Genomic DNA, 22997 nt, shown 5'->3' on the forward strand with positions numbered 1-22997 from the left:
AGTCTCACTGGGCTCATTCTGTAGCTGGTTGGAAGAATGAGTTATTCAGTACAATAGCTGCCTGTTATCAAAGCTGTTTAGTCCACTTCCTGGATCCCAACAGGCTCAAAGCTGTTTAGACAGAAATATCAAAAGCTTTCTCAAGAAAAATTGACTCTTTGGGTAGCTGAATAGAAGCGGTTGATGCCTCTGTCCAGACATATGGTACTGCCAGAATCAAGTGTTCAAAAGCATGGGTTAGGAGCATGAGACAGGATTAAAAATCAAGAGATTTAAAAAAGCAGATGTGGGGGTTCCTTTTATTTGCCCGCTGTTTTCTGACTCTGTAGGAGTCACTTGGGTCATGTTTTCTAACTTTTGCAACCCCATGGGCTAGAACATCACATTTTTTACATGAAGGCTGAGATTCTCTGATAATCCCAAGGCCCTGGACTTGTGATAAAATCATGAGTTGCCAACACTGTAGGCAGCATTTTCAGCAAGTGGGTATAAGTGGCATAAAGGTGCCAGGTATGAGACAGACAGAAGAAGGACAGAGTAGTTAAAAGAATGACAGGGCCAGATGAAAGCAGAGGCACTCTAGGTCCATGCCTGGAGCCCCAGCTCCTGGAGTCATGTAATCACAGCTTTAATTGAAAGTAAGTGCGTAGTCATGGCTGAGCCTATGCGTTTTGTTGCCCAGATCAGAAATTGTTTGGGGTGCCCTGTGAAGGGCCAAGGGGTGCGTAGGCAGGACGGGACTAAAACACTCCTCAAGTCTGATTTCATGCCTCCTGAGGGTGATGTGGTGCTTTGAGGCTGGGGGCCACCATGGCTGCCCCAGGGCTGAGCCTGTTTCTGGCCTTAAGAGGTGCTGAGAGTGTTACGGGTGCGGGGACCCCTGGGAGCGGGCCCTGCTCCACGCATTGCAGACGGGAACTAAGCCTAACTCGCTGCTCTGGGCCCCCCATCTCCGTCCCGAGAGGATTCGGGGCGGGGGGGAGCAGGCTCAGCCCTCCCGCCCCCCAAATGCATCCCTGGCATGGGGGGGGGGCGCTCCTGCCCCTCGGGGCTGGGGAGAGGCGGTCGCTGCCGCTCTCCGCACCAACGCTCCGCTCCGAGGTCAGGGAGGCGGCCGGGGCGGGCCTCAGGCTGCTTTCCTCCCCCCTGGGCCCGCCATGCACCCCCCGGCTGCAGGGCTCTAAAGCGCCCGGTCCCGGCTGACCGCAGCGGAACGGGCCGGTACCAGCCTCGCCGAGGCACGCGTCTCTCCACTGCCCGCTCGGCCCATTGCCATGGCAACCGCCACCCCAGCAGCAACAGTGACGCGGTCCTATGGGGGAAGGGGTTCCTGGCCGCTCCTGCAACGGCCCTCCCCCCTGCTCCGCCCTCGGTGCCTGTCCGGCCGGGCTGGCACTGCGCATGCTCCGTGCCGCACCCCCTAGTCCGATGGCCACTGGCTGCCGGGGCCGGGCGGGGGCTGCAGTCGCCCCGCCCGGGGGAGGAGGGAGCGCGACGCCGGGCACCGGGCGCGCTGAACAGGGGAGCCCGGCGCTCCGGGCCCCGTCGCCGCCACTATGCCCGGCAAGTCCCGCTACAACCTGGTGGACGACAGGCACGACCTGCGCGTGCCGCTGCACAATGAAGACGCCTTCCAGCACGGCATCTGCTTCGAGGCCAAGGTGCGGGGCTGGGCGCTGTGCGGTGCCCGGAGCGGCTCGGCTCGGCGCGGCGCGGGCTGATGCACATGCAGGACCTAGCCGAGGGAAATGCCAGTTTCCTGGTCCCGTGCCCTGGCCTCTCCCGGTGGGGGCGGGAGCCATGCTCAGGTGGCGGGCTGCGGCGGTGGCGCGCTGCCCGGAGCCGTGTGCGGCCCGCAGCCTTCCCGGCAGGCAGGCGGGTTCCCTTCCCTCCAGCGCTGAGCGCGGCTCCGGGCAGAGTCCGCAGCGCCCTGCGCCTCAAGCTTGGAAAAGGCTGGTACCACGGGCCGGGTGTAAGCAGGTGGGGAGCGGGCGGGCCGGGCACGGCGAACTTCAGCAGGTCGCCAGCGCAGCCATGAGCGTAGGACTTGGGCTCTGGTTCGTGACTGGTATCAGGTGGGAACTGTACCGTGTCTTGCCTCTCCTAAGGCAAGAGTTCGGTCTGCATTAGGGGTTCGCAGCTCGGTGTGAGCTGCCACTTCCATTGAGTATCAGAGGGGTAGCCCTGTTAGTCTGAATCTGTAAAAGCAGCATAGAATCCTGTGGCACCTTATAGACTAACAGACGTTTTGGATCATGAGCTTTCGTGGGTGAATACCCACTTCGTCATTCATCTGACGAACTGGGTATTCACCCACGAAAGCTCATGATCCAAAACGTCAGTTAGTCTATAAGGTGCCACAGGATTCTCTGCTGCTTTTACACTTCCATTAAAACATCAAAGGCATTAGAGGGCAAGGCTGTCTCGGGGAAAGGTCAACACTCCCACCCCCCTGGCTCGGCCAGGATGGTTTGCTATGGAACATCATTAGTCTGCTGTTTAAGTGACTCGAGAAGCCCGGCTTCCACCATTTCTCTGGGGAGTTTATTACTCAGTCTAGCTTACACATTAGGGTAACTTGTCCTTCCCTTTGGCCTTTTACCTAGACACTGAAATGTGTTGAATATTCCTATTTCTTATTAGTCTGGCCCAGAACATCTGTGGTCTGGCTCAGGTTTCGAGTAGGTGCAAAGTAGCAGCTGAATTGGACGGTGACCATGGAAAGATCAGTTTTGCTGCCCTTGTTTAGATCATTGGTCCGTTTAGTTTTGGATGCTGTTTCTTGCAATGGCCAGTGCTTGATCTGATTTTTTTTTTTTTTTCCCCAGAGGAAAACAAATTTTTCCTATGCTCCGTACCTGGCCGATTAATGTAATTTTATACAAGATTGGATGGGGGTGTGTGTGAAAGGTTATCATTTCAGCCCTGTTTTTTGCCTCAATGGCCTTCCTTGGGTTGACTGTTCTACATAAAGAATTTTTATTTCTTCTTTGTTGACTGGTCTTCAGTTTCAAGTGACACTGCCCTCCCCAATCACAAGAAGACTGGCCGTTTAAAAAATATAATGCATTTATATAGTGTCTTTTCTTCTCAATGAATCCCAAAGTGCCTTGCAAACTTAACCCATACATGTAGGAATTGTTCCTTCCACCTCTGGTATAGAACATGGCTGGAATACATAGTAAAGCCTACTGTATCTGCTTGGAACTGCAAGGTGGATTCTTGAGAAGGCAGAATGGAACTGCCTGGATTGAAATTTTACTAGAACAACTAGGTGAAAATGGCAACAAGAGACTTCACAAGTGATCAGGATCTCTGTTGTTTCTCTTATCTAAATGACACTGCTGAGGACAGGACAGTTGTTCCTCACTACAAACACTGGGGGCATTTGTTCCATCTGGACTCAGAGCAGAGTGCTTCCTGCAGCACCCATGCCTGCCTCTAGATACTCAATCCAAGTGCTTCTGGCCACCTTGACTCAAGAGCCGGCAACAGCACCACAGCTCTTCATGATTCTGAACTTCTCTGCCTCATTTCCACTCTCTTCCACTCTGAGCAGGCCTGTGGAAACTTGTAATTTATACCCATCCTGATCTAACTGCCTTCATTGCCCTTTTTTGGATTAATTCTATCTCTGCTACAGTCATAGAACTAAAGCTTAAGCCTGTTCTCCAAATAAAGTTGGTTTGCAGCAAAGTGGTTACAACAGTTTTAGTTCTTCTCTCCTTTTCACGCATCACTTTATACTCTTTGCTGCTGCATGGTAAGTGTATGTTTTCACTGATAAAGGACTTGCCTCCGTGTGCACAGCTCCCGCTGATGACACTGGGCTTTGGATCAGGCCCCATATCTTTTTCCCAAGGGTTCCTTCAAGTTACAAGCCCCTTGGTGTATAAGGAAAATTTAGTTTGTTTTGGCAAATGAGCTCTGCCCTAATTTCATCTTCTGTCCTGCTCTTTTGACATCCACCTTAGGTTTCTGTAGCATTAGCTGTCTAAACAAAACAGCTTAGTGAAATCTAACATTGATACTGACTTGTTCGTTCTCTTAATCACTAATAAATGTCCCATTATGTTGGGTGCTGTACAAACTCAGAGTAAGACTTTTCAAAAACACCCAAGTTCCATTTACAAAATCACGTAAATTAGGAGCCTAAGGCCCTAAGTAGTTTTCACCATGGAATTTAGGCTATGTCACTTAAGTGCTTTTGCAAATTGTGCTTCTAGTCCCTGTCTCAAAGCTGAGATACTAACAGTCTTGCAGTCTTAATTTCTAAGAAAAGGTATAAGTGGAGTTAAAAACAGGAGAGAGTATGAGGGTAAACAGTGATAAGATCACGTGGTTACACGGGTTGTCTAATAAACAATTTAAGGAGTCTGATTCAGTTTCTCTGCCTTTCACTGGTCCCCATTTTTAAACACTTTATTTACTAGTGAATTAATCCCCTGCCTGTTTCTGCTGTTACTAGCTGCATCTCTCTGCGAGTTCAAGTCCCTTTTACCAGATATAGTTTCCCAGATACAGTGATGTCAGTGGGGTTTTTGAGATACTGAAGCTGGGTACGCAGGGTCAGGGCTGGATTAAGACATAGTGACTGCAGTCCCATGATATGCTAGGACTTGTACTGTGGTGTTTCTAGGGCACTGAATTGCCTTAATCTGATCCTGGGAGAACTCTTCTGGCCTTAATTCACTCCCTGCCCTGGGCAGAGCTGGGAGCTGTTATAGACCACTCTTTGGAAGGGGTAGGGTCCTGGTCCCATGTGATTGTGGGTAGAGGAGTGCATTAGTCTTGCTCCCCCACCCCATATTCCCTCTTTGGTGAGGCACCTTCTCTGCTGCCACTGGACAGCCCAGAGGAGAGCTGGGGCCTTCTGTCAGCCTCCCCTGTTCCCAGGGAGGGGACTCCTTCCAGGAAGTGTGGCGAACAGCGGGAGCCTTTCTGGCTGGAACTCCTTGCTACTGATGATAAGATCCTTGCGCCTCCCTATCCTTCTCAACTGCCTCCATAGTGCACTACCATCCTATCTGTCTCTGTACCTCCTTTCTGTAAAGGTTCAAACATTTGTTATTTGGTGGGCCCACTGTGCTATGCATTTTGTGGTGCAGTGTGGGAGGGCAGGGTTACAGAGGGACATGGGTTTGTCCCTACAACTACAGAAGCATTCTTGCTAGTGAATCTGGTAGCAAAATACCCCTCTGTGTTGGATATTTTTCAGTCTCTTGGCAGATTTGGTCAGAGTTTCATGCATTCTCAACACTGGTGATTCCCTTCCAGACTAAGAAAAATTTGGTGATTCCTCCCCCATGACCTCTGACCCTGAGCAGGTGGCATTTGGTGACAGTGTCCATAATACGGATAGCTGATCATGGAGGTTGAAAAGCAAAGGTATGAAATGTTGCCTACCTCACAATTCAGTATGGTGGGCAGGGCTGTCATGCTGAAAACAGGCTTCATCTGAGGCTACTTTGGGAAAACACCCTATCTGAAGTAATGTTTGTTTGATGAGCAGCCATGACACTTCACTTGTATTGTCAGTTGGTGGGAGCTAACCTGCAGAGGGACAAGGAGGGTAACAGGATGAGAACTTTCAAGGCTTCTGCAGCTGAAGTTGGGTGAGCCTTCTTCAGAGGCAAATCTCTGCCTTGCTGTGCATGCCACAATCGCCCCACAGCCTGGCCCCCTGGGCGGGCACATGTTCATCTGCATGGGCAATTGGCTGACCAAAGACACTGCTGTGGGTGGTGCTGAGCTGTAGAAGAATTGGTCTTGGAGCCAATCTATAATCTTCTCCTTGACTGTGTGCTAGGGATTGCTGATCATTGTCCACCGTAATTGCCCAGGAACAGAATTCTGTTCCTTCCCCCGCTCCATGGCCAAGTGTGCTGATTGTTACCCTACTCCCTCATCCAACATCCCGGTCCCCCTCTCACAAGGGGTACCAGAGTGGAAGACAATCTCTTGCTCCTGCCCCCACTGAGTGTTCTGCCTTCTCCAAACATCCATGTCGACCTGGGGCATGGCAGCCTGGAAGCCAACTGTCTCATGCGCTGGGTGATGCAGAGCATAATACTGGGTCAGCTGATGTTCTTTTGTCTGTCTCTGGATTTCTCCACTTACTCTGCCCCAGCTGTCTGTCTGCTTAGTTTCTCCTTGTCACCAGCCTGTCTGTTTCTTCAGAGTGGTGCATATTAACCTTGTTTTCTACAGATATTCTCATTTCTTCTCTTTCCTTGAAGTGTATTTTGTGTACTGTGATTTGCATTTACACCAAGGAGCATCCGTTTGACCCTGTCTTCCCAAATTTGTGTGCTGCTCAAGAAACTCCTACTTGCCATATTGCCTGAGCCATCTGTGTTCTGCATTTCTCCATCCTCTTATTAGATTGGCAGAAATTAAGTACTTACGGCTCCTCTAATTCTTATCCTGAAGGATCCCAAAGCACTTAAACAGCATGGCTCGTCCCCCTCTTAGGGGAATGCAGCAGTGTTCTGCAGTAGCTTCTGTGCCCAGGAGTGGTGAGAAAATCTCTGAATAGAATGGTGAGGAATATTAGCATGGTGAAATGTAATTACCCATGTAGGAGTTTAGCCTGGAGGCCAGGGTTAACATGCCTCTTTTTCTGAGGAGTGTCCTGTGGTTGTTAATAACTGCTAGCCATCAAGATCTGTGATTTATAGCCTCTAGGAGGGCAGGAATGGCTCTCTGTGCTTCTGTAGATTCAAATTCTTAACCAGCTTGCTTGGGGCTTTGTGTAGGAGGTGAGCGCAGGCCTGAGTCTGTATTAATTGATTTTACACTCAGAGTGGTGCTATCTGCAGCTGCCTGCAAACAGCACTTGTGTTAAGATACATCTCTTACCTGGAGTAATCGGTGCTCTTCTGTACCCTGTTACACTCAATTCTTAATACTGATCAGTGAGCTCTGCCTGAGCGAGGGCCTAGCTGGGCCATTGGGATGGGGGATGTGAACTCAGGCCTTAAGTCACTGTTGAAAACCAGGTTTTTTGGCTCATCCGAGTCCCCATTTGTCTCCTTGTGAACCCATTGCAGGACCTGATTGATTGGTTGGGCTGCTGGGGGCCCCACAGCTAGACCAGCAGGAGGTGCTGCAGGGCAGGACTGTGCTGCACGTGGCTCTGGCTGCTCGTATTCACTGGCCAATGGGCTGAGCCCCACCTTTCCTTTCTTTAGTAGTACCACTTAGCTATGGTGTAGCACTCTGTTACAAAGGCCATCAGCACCCCATTAGACAGCCCCCCCCTTTCTTTTCCCCTTCTCTCCAGCAGCACCCTGGGGAAAACAGCAGGTGGTAGGTGAGGAAAGGGGATGGGCTGGCAGATTGCAGCATCATGGGGCACATAGGGGTGGCTGGGCCTCTAGCTCCTGAGAGAGCTGCTCCCTCCTTTGCCATTGTGTGAACTGCATGTGCTCACAGGACTCCCTTTCAGTCCTCCTGGGGGCAGAATCAGGCTGGCCCCAGAGCCAGTGCACTGGTGTGGTGTTCACACCCACCTCCTGAGCGGTACTGGGGCCCAAGCAGGGAAGCAGAGGTGGGGGGAGTGGGAAGCTGGCCATCCTGTGATTGCCAGGAGGCAGCAGGTGGCCTGGGAAGGCAGAGGCTGCTGGTGCTGGTTGTCAGAAGGAGTAGGGGAGCAGTGGTGGGAGAGCAGTGGGTTCACAGGAGCTGTTGGGAGAGGGGGAAGAGCCTCAAACTGAGTGAGCGGTTGAGCTTACTTGGGAGAGCAAAAGTGTGTGTGTGGGTGTCCAACTGCCAGTTGTAGCCCCACCACTTATCCTGGATACCAGCTGCCACTGATAAGCAAAACTGGGGGCCGGCGGAGCAGGCTGGAATACCAGCAGGTCAGGACTGAGTTGCATTGACCCAATGGTGAAACTGTCTGCCTACATTTCAGCCCCTTACTATTGTTCTGCTATTAGCAGAAGCACCCACAGATTGATCCACTGATTGTGATGACTTGCTGCTCCCACCCCAAAATGAACACAAAGTGCTGGTACACCTGCTCCAAAGCAAACTGCAGCATCAGAATGTGGCATAGTCAGGGCAGAGCTAAAGAGATTTGAATTCCTTGAAGCTGCTTGCAACCATATGGTCTGGCTTGGGAAGTCAGACTGGAGTTAAGTATCTTCCAGGGATTATGCTAATTTATTTTCTAGAGATAAATCCAGTAGTTGGCAAATCCTGCTCCATCTTCTCAGGGACATTTCACACCTTTTGATGTGTTTTTACTGTCCTTGTCTCTTAGCATCACAGCTCTTAGTGCATCTGAATTTGTCTTGGTCAGGCTGATGGGAAGCAGAAAAGTTGGCTCCACGGAAAACCTTGTGAGTGAGTTTTTAGTTTTGTTCTGCACACTGTAGCTTGCATTCTTAGCATGAAATCAAAAGCCAGACCTCTTAAACTGCTGAAGCCTTGAGATAAAAGAACCCTGTGCTGCACTTTGTCATGGGGGTACTGGTGCAGATTCCCCACTCTCTTAAAGTTTTCTTGTTACTCTTTAAATATCCATTTATTTATTTAACAGTGCCTTCTCTGCTGCTCCTTCTTCTTTATAGCTCCCACAGTTCCTCTAGAGCAGTGATTTTCAAACTTTTCTGAGTACCCAGTTGAAGAAAATTGATGCCTGTGACCCAATGGAACTGGGGGCTAGGCAGAGAGTTGGGGTGTGGGATGGGGCCAGGAATGAGGGGTTCGGGGATGAGGGGTTTGGGTTCAGGAAGGGCTCTAGGTTTGGGGGGGCTCAGGGCTGGGGCAGGGTGTTGGGATGCAGACTTACCTCTGGTGGCTCCCAGTAAGCAGCGCAGCCTGGGTGCAGAGGCAGGCTGGGGGCCTGGTCAGGGCTCTGGGCTGGGGGTGCGGGCTCTGGGCTGGGGGTGCAGGCTCTGGGGTGGGGCTGGGGATGAGGGGTTTGGGTTCAGGAAGGGCTCTAGGTTTGGGGGGGCTCAGGGCTGGGGCAGGGTGTTGGGATGCAGACTTACCTCTGGTGGCTCCCAGTAAGCAGCGCAGCCTGGGTGCAGAGGCAGGCTTTGCGCCTGTCCTGGCACAGTGGACCGTGCCGCTCCTGAAGCGGCCAGCAGCAGGTCCGGCTCCTAGGCGGAGGTGTGCAAGCGGCTCCGTTTGGCTCTTGCCCGCAGGCACTGCGCACCCCTCCTCCCCCGCAAGCTTCTGTTGACTGGTTCCAGGCCAATGGGAGTGTGGAGCCAATACTCGAGGCGGGGGCAGTGTGTGGAGCCCCGTGGCTCCCCTGCCTGGAAGCCAGACCCGCTGCTGACCAGAGTGACCCAGTGCCTTACATGCTGTGACCCAGTACAGGGTCGTGACCTGAACTTTGAAAAACGCTGCTCTAGAGGATCAAATGCTTGCTTGTTAATCTCCTTCTTTACCTTTCAAAACAATGCTGTTGGAGAACAAAATCCAGGAACTACAAACTGATCCTTACTGTGGTCAACCTCAATCATTTGAAGATCATGAGTCAGGTTCCAAAAAATCATTATATATAATCTTTTTTTTAAAGATCAAATCATGTTTTGGTCTGCTCTCTGAGCTCCCGTGGTCACCCCTGATGCATGTGTGACACTTGCATTACTGCCACCTCCTTCCCACCCCCCAATCAATTTATAGTAAGGCTATTTTGTCCCCTGTTGCAGGAGCTCTTGCTGGGGCCCGATCTTGGATTGGGGCTTCGTTGTGCTGGGTGCTGTGTTTAGCTTTTTTGCCACCCCAAGCATGGCAGGCAGGCTGCCTTTGGTGGCATGCCTGTGGGAGGTCCGCCGGTCCCGCGGCTTTGGCGTACTCACCCCTGAATTGCTGCTGAATCCACGGGACCAGCAGACCTCCCTCAGGCAAGCCACTGAAAGCTGCCTGACTGCCGCCCTCACAGCAACCGGCAGGCTTCCCACCGGTTTGCCGCCCCAGGCACTCGCTTGGAGCGCTGATGCTTGGAGCCGCCGCTGGGCACTGTTCAAATATTGCCAGGTCTTTAGGGCAGGGGCTGTCTTGTACTATCAAATGCAGAGTTTGTGATGTAGAAACTGATACCCACCAAACTCATTTCCTGTAGGTCCATCAGACATTTGTTATATGGGGACAACTATTAAGCCTGTTGTGCTAGGCTTGTTCTTTAATTGGTCACCTCCAGGCAAAAGGCTCTGTGTCCTGAGGCATCAAACTCACCTATATGTGCCAGTGTGACATCTTTCAGAAGGAAGCTATTTTCTGGAAAGAGATGTTTATTAAATCCAGTTCTGATCTTTGTGGAGCTGACAGCTCTCTTTCTGTACATGCTGCTGGGAGGGATAGCTCAGTGGTTTGAGCATTGGCCTGCTAAACCCAGGACTGTGAGTTCAATCCTTGAGGCATTTAGGGATCTGGGGCAAAAATCTGTCTGGGGATTGGTCTTGCTTTGAGCAGTGGGTTGGACTAGATGACCTCCTGAGGTCCCTACCAACCCTGATGTTCTATGTCTATGAGTGACAAAATATCCTGCTCTCAGTCTGGCAAGCCCTTGATTAAAGGGACAGCTCCTATTAACGAAATACGAGTTAAGATGAAATAGTAAAACAGATCCCTTCTAAACTGGTGGTCTTCAATATAAAGTCTTTGTAATATTCTTATTCTCACATGGGTTATTAGCAGGGTTTGAACCAACAACCTTTAGATCCACAGCCCAGCCCAGCCCTCTTCTGCTCTAGCTACAGCAGTAGCTGGGGGAAGCATGTTTTTATCTTCTACTCAGACAGCCCATACAGGGAAACCCAGTATGGACAATGCCAAGTGGATTACACCAGTGCCTGTAACAGCAGTGAGACACTAGGCATCAGGATTCTTGGTTGGTTTTTTTCTTTGTTTGTTTTGTTTTTCTTCCTGGCTCTGGGAGCATTTTGTGGTTTAGTGGTGACTGGCAGCATCACCAGTGTAACAACGGCCCTGTTTGGGACAGCTGTGGAGTCTGAACTTGGAACCTCTGGAAGTAAAAGCATAAACCTATACCAACAGAGCTAAAGAACCAGCTTCCTAGCATGATTATGGGTTGACCACAGTTTTGTAGGGATTAATTGCTGTTGATATTTGGTGGCCTGTGTAGATCATTGTGTGAGGAAACCATGTATTGCCAGTGGTGAGCCTGTTCTACAGAGAGGACTGCAGGCTTCAGCGCTGCCACTGAGAGAGGGATGGAGGCTTCCTACGGGCAGGAAGGAGATGCCTGGCTGAGAAGCAGCAGTATAGCTGACAAAAGGCATGCCAAGTTGGGCCCCAGGTTACCAGGCAAATGGTGGGAATGGCCCTTTGGAGAAGGACAGGAATTTATTCAGAGATTAGTATTATTTATTGTTAGGCTGGAGTGCATAGGAGTCCTAGTGCCTTGCTGGACCAAGACCGTGTTGTTATGTGTTCATACAGCACCTAGCACAAGCTGATGGTCCCTGTCCTAGAGAGCTTAGATTTGTGAGAGTGGTATTGGCTGGGCAACGGGAGAGGGAGTGGCATGATAAGGGGACCTCGTGGTGTCAGTGTCTGGTAGTGAGCAGGTCTACCTAGTACATGGGGCTTTCAGAGACATAGAACATGGGTGTCAGCTGGTTGCTCTCAACTGTGGCACTTTGTGTAGCAAGGGGCTTTGGCTATATGACTCAAGTAAAATGTGTGTTAAAGTCACCCCTAAGGTTTCAGTGGGGCTTGCATGGCCCCCTCCTCCCCAAGACTTAGCTCCCTCCTGCTAAAGGGAGCAGGTCCTGGGGGTGGGGTGGTTTTACTGCATGGGCTATGGGGCAGTGGAAAAGAAAGGAACGGTTTTTTCGTATGGGAAATGTTAAGCTCTCTGTCTCCCCAGGTGAGACGCACACCCCTTGAATGCATGACCCACTTCTCCGGCCCCAGCTTTCCTGCTGTCTCCTCCTGTCCCTCATTCCAGGGACACTTCTTGCACCTGGGGTTCCCTGCACTCTCCATGCTTTGCTAGTGTCCTGCCACCTCTAGAGACCACCTCTAGAGACTCTTTCTGAGAGTGCTGCTCCTTCATCTGCCCCTATTTCTGCTTCTGTCTCTCCCAGGCCCCGCTCCATTCCTCGCTGCAGATTCCGCTCCCCCCCCGCTCCCCCATCTGGGCTGAGCCCAGAAGCTGGGTTACTAACATACAGAAATACGTAACATTTCTCCTTGTTCTCTTAGAACAACTTATTATCTCTTAGCCTCTTCATTAACTCTGCCCCAAGTACTGAGATGTCTGCTCCAGGAGTCCTATGGAACACAGCAAGTGTGGGGCTTCAGGTCAGGCTGTTAGAGCCCAGGACTGTTAGAGCCCAAACAGCGTAACGTGTAAATTACAGCTCCATCTTCCAAACATCTCTCTCTTCCCAGGAAAACTTGGGCGTGGAAGGAGATGCAACAGGCAAAACTTCCAGAAAGGTGGATTATTTTTTGGAGAGGATACAGGGAAGGGGGTTTGAAAAATCAGGTTTATAAAGCAGAGCTAACTGCTATATCCGCTGTGGGGGGAGAACTCTACACCTAATTCAAGCATTGTGCTTCAGTGCTAATCAAACTATAGCACAAACCCCTGGAAGCTTCCCCATGCTGGTACAGAGAAGCGCACAGACATGTCCTGCTCCAGCATGTGCCCCTCCTGTGCAACTTTCTAGGTTTCTCTCTTCCTGACCTCTGGGCTCAGCCCTGAAGCAGCGGTCAGAAGGGCTTCAAGGAACCCAGGAAGGGAAGGGGAATGGAGCGGGGCCTGGGAGGGCAAATGAGTAGATAGGTACTTTCCAGACTGTGACTATTACAGTCTAATGAACAGGGATTAAACTCGCACTGAACTAATGGACGTCTTTGTCTACCTAAGTCTGTTTGAGCTCTTGTATCGTGCCTATCCCTGTGTATAGCGAGACATAGTGACCAAGGGAGCCTCTACCACTTCTGGTCCTTGTTTCTTTTTCTTCTTCTCCCTTCCACTCCTGGGGGAAAAACAGGGTGTGGATTTACAAACCAGCCCTGTTTGTATTAAAGGAGGCAAGTGGAAGAAGTGGAGGGCAGTGTGATGTGCTCAGGGCAACTTGTGTTGCCAAGGAGATGTGATGCTAGTTAGTTTCCTTAGGTGTGATGGTTTTATGCCCAGATGTATTGCAGTGCTGTAGTCCAGATGGGCAGGAATCAAGGCCTGTATCACAGAGGCCAGCCAGGATAGGACGTGCTTTCCTAGCCAGCCAGAGATGACCCAGTGCATTGCTCATGGATGCTGCTATGTGGGAGTCTTGCATCAGCATGGGGTCTGGGAGCTTCCTAAATTCCAGATTGGCTTGTCCATATGTGACTATCTTAACTCAGCAATTGCATCATGGGCACAAGCTGATCCAAGTGCTTTCCTCTGATACCCAGCATTGCCTCTAACTCCAGCCAGCTGTTCTTCATCTACGAGCTGACCTGCCCAAGGTCGAGGCCAACTTGTGGTGGGTGATGTCACAGAATGGGAAGGATAGATAGACAGGTGGGCATTTGAGCCTCTGATGTCTCCCCAGTTCTCACAGCTGCTGCATATAGCTGGTAGATAAGACCAGAGAGAATTTATCCTTGTGAGATTCTGCAAGTGAGGGCTCCTATAGCAAACTCTGCATCCATTGTGTGAGCACCCCCTTAAAATGGGTGCTACAGAGCAGTCTAATGTAACTTGGCAAGTAGTATGTGACTTAGACCCTTCTCTATCCTGTACTGGGGGTGCATGGAGAATTGGATGCTTTAATATTGAGCCATTAATAATCCCTCAGCCCTAGCCCATCTGTACAACAGATGCTACCCATGTGGATCTGAGGATTTAAGGGGAGATTTAGGATAGGTGAGAAATAACATTGTAGCCCCTCAATCCATAATGCACATGCAGAGGGTGAGTTAGGATTGCAGCTGTACCCAAGCCAGTTTGTGGCTTCAGAGAGCTTCCCCTTGGAACCTTGCTGTTCCTTTTAGTGTTGTTTTTAATAGTGGCATGTTGACCATTGCCTGTTATGATACAGAGGGACCCCTATACCTTTCTGTTTTGGGTTTCGCTTCTTGAATCTCTCCACCACCTCCAACCCAAATACTGGTTGTCAGTATTTCATCCTGTGTTGACATCAGGTGGAGCTGTCTGAAGTTAGGATTATTTCCGTGGCTGTGCCATAGGGCTGAGCTGATACCCCATCGAAGCTACCAGCCTGGGTTTATACAGTCCATGCAGAACTGGATATGCCATTCACACCATCTGATGAGGCTGAGCCTGGGGCCCACTGCAGCCACGTGGCTAGGCCAGACTGAAAAGCAAACATTTCCATACCATTCAGCTAGCTGAGGTCCAACTTCCTATTTCTATGTGTTCTGACCGTGTGCTGTGTGATCTGACTCAACTTCCCCTCTCCCTCCTCTTTAAACAATCACTGTGTTACTGGGAAGCTAGTCCAAGAGGAAGAGCAAGGGAGTGGCTGAGAGGAATGCACAAATACAGGGGGTAGAGCACTGTATATCTGAGCTGTGTTGTGCAGATTCCAGCCCGTGGCCATAAAGCTGCTGTGGGAGGGAGGATCTGTGTGGAGAGGGATGCCACCTCTGCTCTGTTCTGCGGCAGTGCAATTCAAGGGGCTGCTGTTGGAAGCTGTGTGCCTCTTCCTGCAGTACAGCTCTGGCACTCAGAACAGCTGGGGGTAGGGGTTCAGAATATAGCAATTCCTGCAGATCGTGGGACAGCCACAGGCTTCACCCCACTCATACCACCACCCTGCAATGGGGGGCTGGGTTCAGCTTCTCTCCTTCCTCCTACCTGCCTGGGCTCTCACTCTTCCCCCTGGGATTTCCTGGTGATCCCATTGGAGCTGGAGCATTAGGCTGACAGTGATGATGGGGTAGGAATGAGGAACATCCCCCCACTGCTGGCTCAGTGACTTCCCAGTTTGCACACCAGAGGAAATCCAGATGGCATCGCATCTGTGCTCTCCACCTGACTGTCAGGTCCCACAAGCTAAGCAGTGTGGGTCTGCCCCCCAACAGCTGGGAGAGCCCCCTGGACATGGCAGAAAATGCTGCTGCTAGAGCAGGTGGGTCTCCCTTCTGTATGTTGGTTCTGAGCCAGTGCCTGAGCTGGATCTAGGGGGTGTTGTGTTGCTGTTCAGGTGACTTAACCCTGCTGTCCTGACTCCTGGTGGTTACTAAAGAGGAGGGAACATCTGCAGAACCAGTCTCCTTCTCCAGTGCTGTGAATAGCAATTGCAATGTGGTTGGGAAGAGTGGCTGGTAACCACTATGCAGTCACAGAGCAGAGGGTTGAAGCAAGGGGAACAGTATTTGCTGAAGGGGTGCGTGGACAGGATGTAAAGCCACAGGCTCTGGTGAAGTGGTGTGTGCAGAGGGAGGCTGGAGCATCTGTTTACCAATCCAGTTAACAAGTCCAGGAGCCCCAAAGCATCAGGAATAGACTCTCCCTCCTCCCCCACACATGGCACTGTGTGCGTGGGAAGTTCCCCCAGGCACAGCACTTGCCCCACCCACCAGTGGAGCTGCAGAGGAGTCAGGCAGGCACTTGGCAGAGCCACTGGTGGGTGCTCAGGAAAGAGGAGTTTTTGCAGCTCAGTGTGGAAGGAGCATGTTGTCTGGCAGCAGAGCAGCCACTAGGGCACTGGTACACAGGCACCTTAACCTGTGAGTGCTGGGTAAGCCCTGCCTCTCTTGACCAATGTCTGAGCACTTGGAGCTGTCCTTGGACTCTTCTGAAAACACTGGGCCTGAGCATCACATCTGTAATTCACTCCACGGAGGGGAGCTACTGAGATCTTGGACAGACCCAGCTTTGCAAATCCCTTGTGCATCTAGCCCCAAGATGTGTGATCAGATGACTCCTTGCTCCTGCCCAAGGCCTTAGTGTCCCTTCTAATGGCTGTGTGTGGTATCTGGCATCTCCCAGTGTGTACTGGCAACAGGAGAGGGCTGAGCTTGTTTCCATGGCCAGCATTTCTCCTCCTGTCGCTGGGAAGATGATGCTGGTTGCTGTAGCCTCTCCTTCCCAGGTGGATAATCAGTGGCAGGCCAGTACGCCTCATCACTAACATCAGTGTAGTGCTTCGAAGGATGAAGTGCATGTTCTAATTAATGGCCATGGAGAGGTGATTGTGCTTTGCAATGGCCACTCAGTTGTTTAACTAACTCACAAATCAGGGATTGGGTGGGCAGGCTTGTTTGGGGGTGACCCCCAGGGTCAGACTGAGGCCGTAAGCTCTGGGTGGTTGTTCCTCTCAGGATTACTCCTTCCTATAGCTTCTTGGTCATGGGTTCACAGATGCTCTTCTGCCAGGGTGCTCCTGGATGGGCAGGCCTCTAGTGGGCCTGTGTAAATGGGCAGTGTTCCAGGTCTGCCCTCTACACACCCTGCCCGACTGGCAGGTAGGCAGAGTGCCTCTTGTTTGGATGGTCCGGATTGACATACCACAGGCTCATGCTGCGCTTCTCCCTGCCACCGCAGAGCTGACTGGGGCAGGTTTTGATGCTTGAAAAGTGAAGAAAATTCTTTCTCTTCACAGAGAATATCAGAATCTGGAAGCTGTTTCCATTTTGTAGGAATCCAAACAGAACTTATTTTGGAGGGGGGTTCTGACAATGACTTACAGCAAAATTGCATTTACCAAAAATTTCTGTGTTAGGGAAATGTGATGTTCCAATAACTATTTCAGTAACAGTTTCCTGAAAACAAAGACACTTTTTGAAAGTCATTTGCAAAATACCTTGTCTTTTGACATTGCTTTTTGGGGGAGAACCAGATCAGTGGTCAGGGTCATCAGTGTGGTTAGATGTTTGGGGGTGTGTGTGTGTGTGTGTTCCCTCTGTGTGCCACCCCAGCCCTGCACAGACAGTCAGCACAGCAGACCTCGAGTGAACTGCCCAATGACCACAAGATATGTTAAGGGATGAAGGCATAGCTAGGTTTATTGTCGATGAAACATGGTACTAGTATACCGCAGACTCTACCGGACCACTAATACATGTATGCCCATAACAATGGACCAGCTTAGTGAACGGCAGGACTTTCCGTTCCTCCCTAGGCTAGAGAAAGGTACTTCCTCTGAGATACATCTTTCTATCCCAATACAAACAAGTTAGTACTGCCCCCTGACATGGCTAGTTATCACCCATCACCTTGTACAGGTTGGTTTGATCAAAACATCTCTATTATGTACTGTTATCCTGACTTTATCTTTTAGGAGGGGTCATTGTGTTCTTGTTATTCTTGGGAAATGTTTTTGTATCTTCCTTGATATCAGGATGTTCTGGTACCACTTGATATCGGGATGTGTTTGCGTGAGTACTCCATGCTTAGCACTTCTTAGGAATGTGTATTTCTGCAATATCAGCCCTGTTCTTCCCAGATTCTCTGAGTAGATCCTGCCTCATACCAGGCCTCTGATGCAAGGGCTTATGTCTCAGGCTCTCTTCCTACTACAGAGGGGGAAGTATTTTGAGTAGCTTGAAATCCCAGTGATTAGCGCAAAGGTGGCTGATCCATGCTGCTTCTGTGAGTCCCTGGCAAGTCTACCTGTTTTCCCAATGGTGGTGTCAGGAGGCTTACCTGGGCCTGGCTTGCCCCATGGAGCAACACAAGGGGGTTGTGCTTTGAATGTGTGAGTTGCTAATTGGCAGCCATTCATCTCTGGGAGTTGGGTTCTATGTTGTCTGTTCTCACCAGCTGCTGTACCTCTCCTTCTCTGGCACCCTCAAGGGCCAAATGGACCACCTCAAGAGCCAGACTGTAGGAGAGGGCCCCACCCACTCACTTGGCTGGGAGGAGGACATGCTTTGCTTCCAGCATAAGGGAATGGGGTTCGCCAGATGGGCATGTGCCTGCACTTCACTAAGCTAGCTGCATTCTTTCCCCTCCGTGAATGTGTACACTCTGCTGTGAGTCACATTTAATTCCTCTGAGGCCTGGGGCCTCGCCTTGCCCTGGGCTGGGCATCAGCAAGGGGAGCAGCAAGGGTGCTCAGCCAGGCTGTTCTGGTAGCACAGTGGTGATGTCAGCAGCGAGTGGGGCTGCAAATACACCCTGCAGAATTGGTGCTTTGTGTTTGCTTGTCCATGACTCTGGGTGATGTAGTCCAAAGCAGCTCCTGGGGTTTGCAATGTGACTGCTGCCTTTGTATCATTGTCAGAGCGCCTCATTATAGAAAAGATTCCCCCCCACCATGACCCATTCGTATGACGCTTCCTTCTAATTGGAATGATGGGAGGGCTGAGCCAGACAAGGCCTGTGTGGAGACTGTCGCTGCTGGAGACCGAACAGGAGTGCCTGAACATGCCTGGCACTGTGCAGATGAACCCATTGATGTGGCCTCTCTTGGCAGCGCAGGCTGCCAGCTAAAAGTGCCTGGTGGCCCTGGCTGTTGTCTAATCTAGCAGCATTGCTGCCTGCGGAAAAGACCAGGACAGCAATAGCAGGTGTGACTCTTGGTTGGGTTTGAGTGTTGTTGGAAAAGCTGTGTGCAGAGTCCTGCCATGCCAGAGTGCCCCAAACTCTCTGCTAGCATTTCAGGTGCATTCTCTGCCTTTCCACTTCTCTGTCTGTCACAGCAAGCAGCTTAGAGCTTGACCTCTGCAACATGCTCCTGGACAGGAATTAAATTTCAAAGCGTGAAGTCTGTGCTGACTGACAGGAGGTGCCAAGCTCTGGGAGCATTGCAAGGGCACAGACCTGCCTCATAGTGTGCTGGAGGTAGAGTAGACCTAGGGGGCAGGGACGCTGCTTGATGCCCCAGCTTTGTCTACATGATAGCTGCTACTTGGAGAGATGAGCGTGAGGAGTGCTGATGGAGAAAGGGAGTTGGTAGGCTTCCAGCTGGAGATGGAGTTCATCCAGCCATCTCTGTCCTCTCAGCACCTGGATGCCTGCCTGCCTTGCCGTGGCCACAGGGGCTACTTTGACCAAACTGGGAAGGCTTCACCTGCTTGTGTTTGCCCTCACTCTCCTCATGTGGGGCTGAGATGTCACTATGAAGGATCGTTTGTTCACAGGACATGAAAGGTGTGCCGCCACTTGGCTCTTGCTCCCTCCTGAAATGAGGTGCGGATTTAAAGGCGATTATTCCTAAAAGCCCAGATGTTGGCAAGCTGCATCCTGAGCCTTCTGTGTGCTGTGCACATATGGCTTCTCTTAATGCCCTGCAGGCTTTTCAGAGGGCTGGTTCTTCGCTGGTTTGCTTTGTCAAACCACTTACACACACAGCTTTATGTTCCTACCTTTGTCCTGAGCTGCTCCCCTCCTCCTCCAGCCGAGTCCTGGTTGTTCACAGCTCCCTATCCAACCAGGCCCCTGAAATCTACAGCTCCAACACTCTCTGCACACAGTGCTAACAGAGACCAGCCAGCAGAGGATCGGGGCCACTGTGAGCTTGTTGAGCCCATTCTTGTCCTGTGTTTAATAACTGAAAGCAACAAGGCATCCCTGGGAGCTCCAGAACCCCAGACCAAGGTTCATGAGTGTCAAAAGGCAGGGGCCTCCCATCTTATAATGTAGCACTAAGGCAGAGTGAGTTCTTCACCGGCCCAACCCCACTTTCCATGGTGGGGCCAGCTAAACCTGCATGTGGTTAGGATATGGACTTTTCTGCATGACCTGGAGCAATGGTTCCTTTAATGGCAGAAGGCAACCGAGAAATTAAGACTGCTACTTTGATTATTCCATATGGTACCCTGCGTGCCACCAACCCCAAGTCGAAGTGTTGTACAAACACTAGTATTATGTCTCAAGCACCCTGTGGGGTAGATGAATATTATGTCATTAGCAACAAAAAATGTTGACCATCGTTACAGGACAGAGGATTCTGTCCTGAGAAGCAGGGACTCTGGCAAAGATTTGGGGGTCGTGGTGTATAATCAACTGAACATAAGCTCCCAGTGTGACATGGTAGCCAAAAGAGCTAATGCAATCCTGGGATGCATCACCAAAGAATGTCAAGTAGGAGCAGAGAGTTTGTTTTACCTCTGTTTTGGGCTCTGGTGCTACTGTTGCTGGGAATCCTCTGTCCAGTTCTGATTTCCACAATTCAAGAATGTAAGTAAGGTTCAGAGAAAAGCCATGAGAATGATTAAAGGATTAGAAAACCTGCCTTGTAGTGATAGGCTCAAAGAGCTCCATCTGTTTAGTTTATAGAGAAAACTAAGGGGTGACTTGATAACAGTGTACAAATGCCTACCTGGGGGACAAATAACTGGCTCTTCAGTCTAGCAGAAAAAGGTATAACAATCTGATGGCTGAAAATTGAATCTAGACTAATTCAGACTGGAAATAAGGCATAAATTTGTAATAGTGAGAGTAATTAACCACTGGAACAATTTACCAAGGGTTGTGGTGGATTCTTTATCACCGACAATGCTTAAATCGAGACCGGATGTTTGTCTACAAGATCTGCTCTAGGAACTATTTTGGGCAGTTGTCTGGCCTGTGCAATACAGGAGCTCAGACTAGATCATCGGAATTGTCCCTTCTGGCTTTGGAATCTATGAATCAGTGAATTATTCCACATTACAGGTTGGGAGGAAAGTGTTAATCACTCAGTATGAATCTGAACAAATCAGAGCTGGTAATAGAATGGGAGAGTCCTGACTTGCAGTCCCATGTTTCAACCACTAGACAAGCTGTGCTGCTATGTACATACATCTTCTGCTTTGGGACATCTGTCTCCAACTTTCAGTGGAGGGAGATCAGATAAAACGAGGCTTCTCATTTTTAATTTTTCTGCTGCTCCTGATGTTCTCACGTCTCTTCTTTCTGCCCCAGCCACGTTCCTGGCTCCTCACCTCAGTCCTTATGCTAGTGTCTTCCACACCATTTGCTTCCTCTGTGCTGCCACACCTCTTCCCAGCTTTGAGATTCACTGTGGCCAGCGTGAAACCTAAGGGAACAAAGAGCTGGAGCAGCTGTGTGTGTATATGGTTATCAAATGCAATTTGCTAATAAATACAGGTGGTTCCTCCCTCTTCTCCCAATGTTATTTTTTGTGAGTAAATATCAGTTTGGCTCTCACCTTGTTGCATTTCTCACCTTGTTGCATTTCTCTGGTCCTTGCTTATGATGGAGCATCCGTGGCCACTAAGAAGAAACGTCACGTTTATAAGCCTATTAACACCCATCCTTGTTGTTGCTCTGGCTTGCTGGTGAAGGCGAAAGAGGTGATAGAACACTTTCCATTATAAGCTTCTGTTTTCAGAGAACTCATAACTTTCTGAAACACTATTTATCTGAGATGAAATTTCTATGCTTGTTCTCTGTTCTAAAGGCCTTTTCTTTGTTTAAAAATAACTTGGGAAATTTAGCTCAGCCACTGGAGTTTATGGAGCGCAAAAGGTGGTAATCTCTTCTTATTTTCTAAGTTCTAACATGGTTGTGTGCAGGTTTTCTGGGCCATGGGGGCAGAGGAAGAGGCATAGGTAGGGCTACATGCAGGTGATGCTGCTGGCTACCCTGTAAGTTAATTCCCAGGATGACAGCGGGTCTCTGAGCAAGGATCCTCCTCTTTGGTCCGTGCTGGTTAATGCAAGGTTGTTGGTGGAATATCTACCACCCAGAATCTGGTTAAGGGAGAGACCAAGGCTCGCATATATAGCTGCAAATCTGATTGAATGGCCCTGCTGACCTACCTTGGTGTAATCACATCCAGTCTGGGATTCAATGCAGCTTGAGCAAAGCTGGGACGGAATAGGCAGTGGTGTGGCTGTGCTGCCCACATCCACCCTGAAGTGGAGGAGACCACCTGTTCCAAAGCTAAATGTCATTGTGCCTGTGGTGTGTTGGAATTAGAGCCCGGTGTTGAGAGTGATGAAGTTTTATGAGTTCTGGTGCACAGCTCTCCCTGCTATGCTGCAGTGCACAGTCCCAAGCCTGTTGTTTAAATTCCTCTCTGTGGTGACTTTGGAGTCACCAAGATAGTCTGCACTTAGTGATGTAATGGTCACGCTACTGGCAGTAGTTTTAAGTGAGCTCCTGCTTCCATGGCTGCCATGGGACTATCCCATATGGTTGCAGGTTCAGCTCCTATAGCAGGTTGTGCATGAGGTAGGTATCAGGAACTGTACTACTGTCATGGCCTGATATCTGCCACCCCTGCTCTGAGATCAGAGCACCTTCCCCCTGTCTGTGTGAAAGACCTGTTCAGATGGCTTTGTGAAGAGTGATGTTCTCCTGCTAGGTCACTTGGAGGCTTTGATGGGGCTTTCCAACAATCTTTTATCCTCCACTACTGATAGTGTGGTCACTAGAGGCCCTCTTCCCAGGCTCCATCCTCACCGGGTACTGTAACTCAAGGATGGCCTATGACAGAGGAAGCAGAGGGGAGGAGGTGGTGGTATACCCAGGGTGGAAGGCTGTTACTGAAGCAGGCAGAGTGCACCACGGTGATCTTCCGCGCTCTGTGCCCTTGCTGTGTGGGAGGCACAGGAGAGACTGAAACTGGCGGGGCCACCGGAGCGACCTGTGGGCTGGGAATGCCAGTCTCTGGGGTGCTGTGTCTTCCCAGCACAGCATTCACTCAGCAAACGGAGAGACCATTCAAATATTATAAAGATCCTTCTTAAGGCTAAGTGTGGGAAATAATGTGGGCCAGGCATGGTGGGAAGAGGTGGATTCTCAGGGCCATGATCTGCCCCAATCCATGCTTGCATGTGCAACTGCTGTCAGAATCAAAGGCAGACTGTGGCCCTAGAGGTCACACTCAGGCCTGGTCTACACTACACGTTTAAACCGATTTTAGCAGTGTTAAACTGATTTAACTTTGTACCCATCCACACTACGAGGCCCTTTATATCGATATAAAGGGCTCTTTAAATCGGTTTCTGTACTCCTCCTCAACGAGAGGAGTAGCGCTAAAATCGGTATTACCATATCGGATTAGGGTTAGTGTGACCACAAATCGACAGTATTGGCCTCCGGGCGGTATCCCACAGTGCACCACTGTGACCGCTCTGGACAGCAATCTGAACTC

At 50.4% G+C, this 22997-nt stretch overlaps 1 protein-coding gene across 5 annotated transcripts in view; it reads left to right on the forward strand.

Annotated features, from left to right (window-relative positions):
• The first annotated feature begins 1482 nt into the window (after window positions 1–1482).
• NOS1AP (nitric oxide synthase 1 adaptor protein) overlaps window positions 1483–22997 on the forward strand; it is a 169913-nt gene continuing 148398 nt past the window's right edge. For 4 of the 5 annotated variants that reach the window (XM_032790954.2, XM_032790956.2, XM_032790959.2 and 1 more), the window contains exon 1: window positions 1483–1661. In XM_032790954.2, the coding sequence (XP_032646845.1) occupies window positions 1557–1661 (105 nt within the window). In that variant the 5' untranslated portion in view covers window positions 1483–1556. Of the gene's footprint in view, window positions 1662–5277; window positions 5389–22997 lie in introns of all 5 variants that reach the window. The other variant, XM_075067992.1, reaches the window with a different exon arrangement.

Source organism: Chelonoidis abingdonii, chromosome 7, assembly GCF_003597395.2.
Source record: "Chelonoidis abingdonii isolate Lonesome George chromosome 7, CheloAbing_2.0, whole genome shotgun sequence".
NCBI lineage: Eukaryota > Metazoa > Chordata > Testudines > Testudinidae > Chelonoidis > Chelonoidis abingdonii.